The sequence below is a fragment of the Hypomesus nipponensis genome, chromosome 22 (genome assembly GCF_054491055.1).
Source record: "Hypomesus nipponensis isolate SF chromosome 22, ASM5449105v1, whole genome shotgun sequence".
In the NCBI taxonomy this organism is placed as follows: domain Eukaryota; kingdom Metazoa; phylum Chordata; class Actinopteri; order Osmeriformes; family Osmeridae; genus Hypomesus; species Hypomesus nipponensis.
The window spans coordinates 9043882-9054881 of record NC_140382.1 but is presented as its reverse complement, the minus strand read 5'-3'; the positions used below and the strand labels follow the sequence as shown (position 1 = coordinate 9054881).

Sequence of the window (11000 nt, the reverse complement as noted above, 5' to 3'; positions counted from 1 at the left end):
TGGTAGAGTAAATAATCATCTCAAGCTTTCCCTAAGTTTTTCATTTGCACTTCCAGTAATAAAAAACAACAAAATAGGGCTGACCAGTTGACTTTTTAAGAATTTATAAAGGTTTCTGGCATACCTGTTTCTTGGGTTGTGTATCGTTCACTCGTGAGAACTGTATGATATAGCAAAACAAACCGTCATCAAAAACAGATTGCTCTCTTTTCCTCTCTCTCTGTCTCTCTGTCTCTCTCTCTCTCTCTCTCTCTCTCTCTCTCTCTCTCTCTCTCTCTCTCTCTCACAAATCATCATATATAGCCATATGGCTATTATGATTATTATTATTTTTTTATAGAGTTTGCATTTTATCATTTGTAATTGCAACCACAGCGCACATTTCCTGTCTTCTGCTGGGCGGAGTTTTTAAATGAAGGTTCTGACAGTACTAACTAAACACGCCCTCGTCCTCAGGACCGGTTTAGCAGAAAGTCTCTGTACTCAGTCACTCATCAGTCATTCCTAAGATTGACATCTCTGCCGGTCCTTTCTTCGCTTTCAGCAAATGATCTTGTTATACTACAGATCTACCGGTGCAACATTTTTATATTCCTTTATACTTTGTCTTTCAAGGAATTAGCGTGACTTTGTCGAATGCAATTGAGGTAGGTTACGTTCGTGCTGCTTATCACTCGACTGTATTTGTGTGTTTAGGTGTCTGAAGAAAATTTGTAATTTTTTTCGCTTGTTAGTTGTTGTTTCTGACTGTTTGTTGCAATGTTTTAGACCACGCTTTATATGTTGATGTCATGTGTATACCACTTATTGTTGCCTACCTAGGGCCTTTGTTGTTGTTTGTTAATCCACCACTAGCAAACAGTCAGCACGATATGTGTCCACACAGGTGACGTTACAGGTTCATTATAGATTATCACACCATTCATTTGCCGTAGATAAATCCCCTTAACTGGACAAATTACACTGGGTAGACTAAAGAAAAATGGCTATTAGTCTAATGAGACGTATCCATTGATAAGACCTTGCATTTGGGTAATCCCTTTCAGTGGTGTGGGGTGAGAAGGTGACACCTGTCAGTTATAGCACCTAACAGTCTAAAACTCTCACAGGATTACCATGTTAACTTGCACTGCTGTTCCAAAGTAAACAGGCCTACTGTTTTACAGCGAATAAGTTATGTTACACTGTTTATTCCACTTTTATTGAATCGTTGAGGAGCAACCACCTCTTAATCTACATGTTTGTTTGTTTTTAAATGCTTTTCTTAGTGATTTGGTGGGGGTGTCTCTGTGATTAAGTGTGGTGGTAGGGTAGATATGTGGTGGGAAGTGTCTTTAGTAGCAAAATGTAGTATTTAGGCCTTTCCAATTATATCACAAGTACAGCCTTTAGACAGGGAGCACACAGGCTATTCAGATGTTTTGTCTATACAGCCTCGGATAAGAACTAAAAACCAGTGACCTACAGTTCAAGAAGCAATGTTCTTGCATAAAAAATTATGTACTTACTCAAGATGTATATAGTGTGGGAATGTTTTCCTGGTCGCGCTTTCTTTATTTTTGAAACAGTTGTTGCGCTGAGTGTAAGAACACAGTGCCACTGAAGACTCATAATGTACTTCTGCTAGAAAGCTCGACGTTACAATAAATGTAACAAATACACCCGACAGCACTGAACTACTGACTATTAGTTCATTTTGACATGGTCACAGGAGATTTCATCTCACTTAAGACAATATGTTTGACTTAATTTAGACACTCCTGGATTTAAGTAATTCTACAATGAAGTTAGGATAGTTTGCAGTGGAAGGTGCTTCTTGGAATTGTTGTGGTTCTTGGAATTACGCCCATATGCATTCTCCACCTTCTCACACAGCCCAAGGCATCACTCAACCGGTAAGTGTATAGTGAGCTCACAACACAATTCTGCTCAAGAGTTTAGCATGATGGTCCAACCAGTTTGTGTTTTACTTGGAAGTAGGCTGATATTACATTATGCTTGAAAGGGGAGATAACTAATCATTGCTGTTTCTGTTTTCAAGGTTAGAAATACAAATACAAAGCAAGGATGTATTGAGTCCATTGCATATTTTATCAAAGTAAATGTTAGATTGTTTAGCCATAAGTGCCTACTGAATCTAGGGCAAAGGGAAGTCAAGGAATAGATGGAACTGCCTGGAAATGAAATGATGAATGTATACAGTGATTCAGTTAATAATTTCTACCGTGACCTGTCTCCCATTCTGACATGCATTTCTAGAGCTATAGTCTTCAGAGTAGATGTTATCTAAAGTCTGCAGAACAGAGAACAAGTTCAGCTGTGTACAGTGTGGTTTGTATCTTAACCTTGGGAATGAACAGCAGAAGGCCTGTTTACCTTCGTTCAGAGGTTGAACAATAATTATTAACTCACCTTTTCCCTATTAAGTAGGACGGAGCCTCATGTGTGTTCATGCGTGAGTCACTCCCCTCCCCTTTACCTTCACTATTCATCCTACAAACCTTATTTGTAGCGATTTTATAACGTGTTCCAATTAGAGGTTCAAAGTTATGTGGTTTTTGGTTGTGTTTTACAAATGGCAGACACCATATATTGCGTCAACAAAGGGTCTGGGAGCTTATTAACAGTGGTGATGTTGCTACCAGAATCCACCTGAGCCACCTTTTTCCCCGAGAGGGCCCTGATTATTCACCATGAGCAAGATGTGAACATAGCACAGGCAGTCCTGGAAAAGATAGTCTTACGTGGGTTCCTGTGTTCAATTTCAGGAGGTGTGAATGTTGAGTGTCAGATGGCACCTATGGGTGATAGACTGTGGTTTATGTGGTTGTAAGAGGATAAATTATTGATTATTCCTCAAAGCAGCCCCTGTGTTCGATTTCAGTAGGTGTAAGGGTGAAGTGTCAGTTCACCCTTGTAGTTGTCCTACGGCGACTCACATTATAGGCAGGAAATACATATGCACCCCTATCTCAACTCTTAACTATTGTTTTTTTACTGTCCACTTTCCATGTTGTGGTTTCTGCCATGATTTGTATAGCTGTGGGATGACTGAGTGACAAAGGAGGCAGAGCAGGACGTGTGTAGCCTAGCTACTAGACCTGGATCACTACAAGACCATATCAGTTCACATTGACTGCCTCCACAGTGTAGTCCACACTTTCTCTTTTGAGCAGCTTACTGCCTCTGGGTTATATAAGAGGGCTAAATGCAGCCGAAGGCCAACCGTTGCCTCAGCTATAATGCCAATTATCAGATCATGGTGACGTTTTTTGAATTCAAGGATCTACTTTACTCCCCCATGGAGTAAAGTAGATTTAAGCAATAAGCCCCAAGAGGCCGTGGTTTGTGTGAACAGGTAAGGGGAGTTGTTAGAAGACCCCCTTACCTGTTATAATATCAGCGCAAAACACGGACTTGCGGGGCTTACTGCTTTTCTAAAACTGCTTCTACAAATATTTGATATGGTTTGATAAATATAAACAATTAGAAACAAAATAGTTTAATAATAAACCGTCATTCTTCTGCCACTACAAAGTATAGTTCCTACATAAATCGTTGCCACGCAAAAGCCAGAGGACACCTTTGCAGTGTTTTTTTTTAAATATATTCGATGCGCAATAATATGGAATGTTAAAGAATGTTATGAGGACAACCTGTAAGGTTATGCTGGATTTTACAACGGCATGGAACGCGATATAGCCAATCACAATCAAAGATGGGAACAACCAGTTACCTGTATCAACACAGAATGAAAGCTATTGAAAAAGTAGGGGAGGCCCTACTAGGGCCTGAAGCCCATGGGCTAAATAGTTAATGTGGTTAACCATGGTAGAAGGGTCCAATGCTTATTGTCAACTATAGTCAACTGTGACTGTTTTCCCTTTCCTGTGGTCCAACCCACAGTAATTTCTTTGATCTTTATCTGATTTCCTTGTGTACACAGCTAACTGCATTGTAGCTAATCACTCTATAAATGGACCAAGTTCTTACGGCAGACATAAGCTGTTCTATTGCTGGGCCAACAATTTCATTAAGTCGACAGTATCCTCAACTGGAATCAGTAACATCTAACCTTTAATTTAACCAAGTTTGCCAGGTCAGAATGAATTTCATAATGGAAAAGCTCAAAACGTTTCTGCGTTCTCTGTCATCTGGTCTGAAACAGCTGTTACTGGATACTGACCGACTTTGAGGGGAGGGTTGAGGGGAATGATTTTGCAGCCCTGTCCTGGCCAGTCAGACATGCCTTACCCAATCACCCAGTTTGCCGAGCTAGCTGAGCTTTTGTACACTGGGATGAGTGAAAACTAGAGAATGTTTAGGCTCAATTGCCACTGATACTCCCTGTTCATTTCCTTGTTGACTTCCACAGTCTTTATATCTCCCAGCCCTTCCCCATCAGGGTCAGAGGTTGTAGAGAGTAATAACCCTAACATCTGTACAGGGAAAAAAGAAGACTGCCATCCATGTGAATAGGAGCGCTGGGCTTTGCTGCTGCTCTACCAGCATGAGCCCGCTGCAGCAGCACTATCCCTGTGTTTTGGCATTCGTTTCGGTGACATAAGCCCTTATGCAATCGGATATTGTTGTTTGAACCATCTGGCAGGAAAGCATTTTGTGTAAATCGAAAAGCATTATAGCACACACAGGAAAACAATGACAATGATTTTAGATCAGTTTTTAAGACTTTAAGGTCTTTCTCTATGCTGTAATTATGTATTATTGAAGTATGTATGCGCTAAGACAAGGCTCATTGAGAGTAGCATAGAGAGCTGAGGTCTTAATCACTTTTTGTACTTTAGTTGTGTTTGGTCTGGTAGATAAGTTGGGTGCTAGTTGGCAGGAAGCATGGAGATAGATGGATTGACTATTCTGGATTGGCCTGAAATAATGTTGGCAAACTATTTTTTACTTATCCTTTGTGACTATGGGTATGTTAAGACCTTTGTCACTTCTCTGTGGCTGACCATGCATTAAGTAAGCAAAACATTCTTCAATCTATAAATTGGAAGCATAGCACAGTCCATGAGTCCAGTCAAGTAACAAAGGGTAAAATCCCAAACTTTGCTTTTATTTTAGCAGACACAAGCCCGCATTGGACGTGATGGTGGTGTCTGATGATCTAAGGCACTGCATTGGTTAATGGTTCACTTGCGTTCTTTTTGTCTTCCCAGAAACGCACCTGACACCGGATCCTGTGTTGCTGCATGATGAGGAGGGACAATGGAGTCGTGGCGATTCTGTCACTTCTGGCATTATTCAAACAAGGAGCATGTAAGTCCCTGACCAAGCAGGTTCTGACCAGATTAGTTTGGGGTGGCCTAAATGTCATAGTGTTGACTGCACTGTAGCTACACCCCCTACTAAATCTGTCAAAACATCAAATGGATTGTCACTCCAGTGTAGTAGCATGGTGTTTATGTATCTCATCCTTTAACTCTGCTACTATTATAATGGTTCTTGAGTGTGATCACACAACCAGTACCTACAGCACATCCTGACCAACACAGTCTGACCCTTCACGCTAACAGGCCACCGTAGATATTGAAGAAAGTATCTCTGTCCTATCAGGCCACACTTTACCAGGGAAGCCCAAGCTGACGAGCTGCAGGTCTCCGGATAAAGAAACCTTCACCTGTTGGTGGGAGCCAGGCTCAGACGGGGGACTGAATACAACCTATCGCCTCTTATACAGCCGGGAAAAGTATGTCCTTCCTGCTTTCATTTATTGATTTGTTTGTGTGTTTGATCATTTGCTCATTCCTTCTTTCTTTCTGTCAGTCATTAGTTGTCTGTCTGTCATTCATTGAATTTGTAAATTACATTTAAAAAATTGCCCTCATCATTATTATCACTGTAAGAGCCAAATTCATTATTTCATGTGTTATAATAATTTAGTTTAAAAATATTTACAAAGGTAACTGAAGATAAATAATGTCATTATTATTTGAAAGAATGTTTAGGTTAAACTATATCATTTAGTATTGGATTTCCAAAGCTGAATAACTTGTCAGAATGTAAGCTTCCATCAGAGGACGTTACGTCAGTATAATACCTGCGTGTTGGACTGTTAGTTAAGATTTGAGCTCAGAGACCATTGGAAGCGACATAGTTTTTTTGACCGTGTGAACCTGTAACTTTACGTTTTCTAGTAAACATTTTTTAGTGGAAGAGTTACTTGTCTCACTCGCGTGTCAATTAATAGTTTCTAAGACTGAACTCAAAATTGTGGCACAGAAAACTCAGAACAGACGGAGTGCCACTACAATCACTGTCCCTACACTTATTGTTTTCACATGAACAAATGATCGTGCAAATGTGCCACCACAAACATGCCAGACAATGACATAGACAGATTAAAATATTATTATGTGACCATTATTATTCATGCAGTGTTTTGGTCACACTTGGCTTTGAACCGAGTCAGCACTTGCGGGGCTGTGCACCTATGAAGATGCACGACACTGTCATAGAAATGATCACCCACATATGCACACACACAGGGGAATTGCGGGAATTGTTTATGTAGACACAGGTCATGACAACAGTTCCCTGTTGTTTTGGAAATATAAACACTAGCATAACACTGCAAATAGCAGGGTGTCTATGTCATTGATTTGAAAGACCAAGGGTTGTGGTATTACAAGGCATTTCACTGAACACAAGGTTAAAGGATCTCTAACATAACTTTGCTCATGTGTGCCCCCCCCCCCCCCCCTTAGTTCTGACACGGTGTATGAGTGTACAGACTACCGGACAGCCGGGGAGAACTCCTGCTTCTTCAACAAGAACGACACGTCCATTTGGGTTAACTACAACATCACTGTGGAGGCAACCAACGCGCTGGGTAGAAACTTTTCTGACCCTGTTGATGTGGACGTGATTTACATTGGTGAGCACGTCTTCCATATTCTCGTACTTCACAATACATTATCTCATCAATGCAGGAGATATGTTCTGGTACTGGGAGACATTCGTGTTTATTACAGTTCTGTGACGCCCACAGATATCGGATTGATTTAATTTCACTGTCAAACCTTTAGATTTATTGGTTGCTATCAGGATGTAAAGTTTATTTCAGCAAATATGACAAAATTGCTTCTCAACTATACTGCCTACCCTGCCTTTAACATGTCCTTTCTTTTGTGAGTCCACTGACAGTTACTTTCTCACTTTAACTTTTTAACTCAACTTTACTGTCATAAACCTGTTTTGGAGGTGTAAAATAAATGTGGAAGTCCACGAGTGAAAGTTCATGACATGATCCTTATTTCTGTCTTCAGTCCAGCCACACACACCAGAGAATGTGACAGTGGTGGTGCTGGAGGACAAAGACGTGCCCTTCCTCAGGGTGTCTTGGAACCCCCCCCACAAGGCAGACACCCGCTCAGGCTGGATCACCCTCATCTACGAGCTCAGAGTCAAATTAGAGGGCGAGGAGGAGTGGGAGGTACGTGGCTTAACAAATCTAGCTTTGCTGTCTATCATTTAGTTGTTGTTCACTAGAATAATCTACTTTAAAGGACCACATACTACTCAACCTAACCTAAATACTACACTTTTTCATATTGAGGGGGGCTTGGTGGTTCCACATCCCCCATATGAGACATTTTCCCACCTTCCCAGCTGCCATCCACCTTGGTGACTGCTCAAGACCTCTGACACAATTCGAACAATGGTTTTACGCAATAGGTGCAGGATTAAGATGTGCTTACATCAACCCTGCCAAGGAAGTAAGAAGTGATTAGAAGGATATTCTTGATAGTTCATCACCTCAACTGTGGCTCAGAGGTGTAATGGTGCATTAGGTGACATGTGGCAACGTACGCATGTTAGTCTATTTAAGTCATTTATTTGGGCTTAAATGCAGGCTTAAGTGCAGGTCACATTAAACAGCACTTTTTGTCTGCTGCAACATTTGCCAAATGACCCATGTACCATTGTAAATGTGATTGTGTTTGGAATGCAATGTTAATGTTTGTGATTCTTATTCCTCTAGGAGCACTATGCAGGTCAGCAGAAGATTTTTAACATCTTCAGCCTGCGGTCAGGAGGAGTATATATGATCGAGTTGCGCTGTAAGCCAGACCATGGCTTCTGGAGCGAATGGAGCACTGCTACCTACGTCAGAATCCCTAACTGTAAGTCAATCAACACTTGCAGAATAATGATCACAGTATGTAGCATGCATACAGATAAGCTACATATGTGAAATAATGTGTTGCAATATCTTGCCTAATTTATTAAAACTAATGCTACAAATGTTTGCCTTCCCACAATCAATTAAATTCAATAAAAAATTACTTACAGTTATGAATATTATTTGACAGTAGATTAACTATTTGAACCTGTGAGCATATATGGATTCTGTAAATAAATGCTTGTGCAATTGGCTTGTGTCGTTCAGATATCCCTCGGGAACATTCCATGTGGATCCTGACTGGCACGTTTTCAGCCTTCCTCTTCATCATCCTCGCATGCATACTGAGTCTGAAGAGACAGAGGTAGGAAGGGGGGATTGGATATTTTTTCTCCAAGATTAATAAATGTACATTCTAACAAAACACCAAATTACTGTTTTCACTAAGACCACCTTTCACTTCTCTTCAGTGTGAAGCATTGTTTTCTACCACCTGTCCCAGGACCAAAAATTAAAGGATTTGACAACCAGCTTCTGAAGGTAACAGGAAGAGTCTTAAATCTAATATAAGTAATTGGTTGCATGAACTTGCATCAGAATTATAAACCATAAATATAGCTGTCAGATGGCTGAGCGGTGAGGGAGTCGGGCTAGTAATCAGAAGATTTCCGGTGCCAAATAAGGTTGTGTCCTTGGGCAAAGCACTTCACCCTACTTTCCTTGGGGGGAATGTCCCTGTACTTACTGTAAGTCGCTCTGGATAAGAGCGTCTGCTAAATGACTAAATGTGAATGGAAGATTCCTCCTTCTAAATGGCAAAATTTAGTAAAATTGACATAATAGATAGATACACTGGGATTAACCATAAGACTTGAAACTGTAATTTCTGTCAGAATAAAAAGAAATGTTGATACCTCTGACCAGTGGGGAACCGTCAGGGCCCTCGCCCTAATATATTCTAAAAATATATATTTTAAAAGTCATTTTAATTACCAGTGAGCCAATCAACTTCGCTGCTGCTTGGCCCCTAATAATACCAACAATTACAGTAGGGATTCAATGCAGTCGGCATATAGTATTTATTTTCCATCTGATCTTTATCCACTTATCTTTTTTGCTTGGCAGAATGGGAAGTCAGAGGATGTGTTCAACGCTCTAGTCATTCAGGACTTTCCCCCGACTTCTTCGGACTACGAGGATCTGCTAGTGGAGTACCTGGAGGTGTATGTCAGCGAGGAGCAGGAACTAATTATGCAGGAAGGGAAGGACCTCCAAGACAGCTGCCTCAAGTCCAAGATCTCCTCATCTGACAGTGACTCGGGGAGAGGCAGCTGCGACAGCCACACTCTGCTGATGGAGAAGTGTGGTGAGGGCACGGCCAGGGAGGAAGAAGGGGACTCGGGCAGCAAAGAGGGGAAGAGCCAAACACAGCACCAGCCGGTTTGGGAGAATCTGGAGGAAGTGGACAGCCAGGCAATGGAGATCCATAGCCCAGACTCCTCTGATGGAAGAGTGAATACCTGGCCCTCCGTTTTCTCCCCCAATCTCCAATGCAGCCCGGGGCCTTCAGAACACGGCTTAACAGAGACCACCAAGCATCTCTACCTCTCAGACAGCCTCTTCTCCTCCTCCTCCTCCACCTCAGCCAATCCCCTGCATTCAGAGCTCGGAGGGATCCTTCTAGGCAAAAATCCTCCTCCATCCCTACCGCCCTGGCGCCAGGAGGCCCACAGCGAGTTCAACATCTCCAGCATGGAGAGCAAGAGGCCTGCCGCGGGGCTGCAGCTGCCCCCCTCCAAGTCGCTGGAGTATGTGGAAGTCCAGAGGGTCAATCGGGAAAACATGCTGGTCCTGCAGCCCCTTTCCAGGCACAGCCAGGAGCCCTTGCAGGTTCAGTTTGCCACCACAAGGGAAGACTACAGCAAGGTGAAGGGCGTTGTCAGTGACAGTGTACTGTTGCTCCAGAGGGAGATGGTGGATGATCAGTGTACTTGTGACGACCAGGAAAGGGAATGGCCAGAAGAGGGATGGCATGCTGATTCCACCCACCAGCCACAAGGGAAGATGGAAATTCACACAACTGTCACTCCAGCCCAGGAGTTGGGCATTTTCCTGGCACCCAATGGTTATGTTGACACTGCTACTATGCTGCCCACCTTTTAACCAACTTATTCACCAATGGAAACAAGACCTAGATAGGGATGGCAAGGAAACCAAACAAAGACATTATTTTGTCAGCGAGGCAATTGTGTATTTGCTTTCTTTCAAGAGACTTGAGACACTGATTTAATTTAACATCATGCTACTTGTACATTATCTTAAATAACTGTATGAGTTTGAAATCTTAGTGTATGTGTACAGGATTATGAGTTGTAATTGATATCTGATCATGACTGAGTGCTACCTTATTGCTTCCTATGCTGTGCAACTTTGTTTCATAAAGCCAGACAGGTTGTTTCCCTAACTAACCTGCAGTGTATGTATGTATATTTTGTCTGCATAGGCAATATATGGGTGTGTAAAGTATACAACCAAACGGGGACACCACTAATGAAATATATTTTATGTTGACTTTTCTATGTAATAGATGTCTGTTTCATTTACATTATTGAGCTGGTGATTTCAGTTTCTATCAGATAAATCTATTTTGGGTGTTTTGTATATAAGAGACAAAAATATTTTTTTTAAATAATACAGAAGGAAGTTATTTAGAGTGGGATATTTTTCATAAAGAGTGAGGATTTTATGGTTTATGTGCATACGTATGTTATTCTATTGATTTGTCCCATGGATGACTGTTGTTTATTAAAGATGTTATCAAACAAAGTACTTCAATCTAGTTTATTGTTTATCTTGT

General features: G+C 41.4%; 1 protein-coding gene across 1 annotated transcript; it reads left to right on the top strand.

Annotated features, from left to right (window-relative positions):
- The first annotated feature begins 509 nt into the window (after nt 1-509).
- Nucleotides 510-10972, top strand: prlra (prolactin receptor a). The gene is made up of 9 exons (XM_084687579.1): nt 510-647; nt 5178-5277; nt 5575-5707; nt 6726-6895; nt 7287-7453; nt 8003-8144; nt 8411-8507; nt 8614-8683; nt 9269-10972. Exons 2-9 carry the CDS (start codon nt 5211-5213, stop codon nt 10304-10306), a joined length of 1884 nt encoding a protein of 627 aa, XP_084543705.1. The 5' UTR covers nt 510-647; nt 5178-5210; the 3' UTR covers nt 10307-10972.
- Nucleotides 10973-11000: the final 28 nt, after the last annotated feature.

Excerpts from the sequence above, each read along its gene's own strand:
- prlra (XM_084687579.1), top strand. The coding sequence starts at position 5,211 with ATGATGAGGAGGGACAATGGAGTCGTGGCGATTCTGTCACTTCTGGCA. Across the intron at positions 8,145-8,410 it reads CTACGTCAGAATCCCTAACT|ATATCCCTCGGGAACATTCC; the intron begins GTAAGTCAATCA and ends TGTGTCGTTCAG. Across the intron at positions 8,684-9,268 it reads TTGACAACCAGCTTCTGAAG|AATGGGAAGTCAGAGGATGT; the intron begins GTAACAGGAAGA and ends TTTGCTTGGCAG.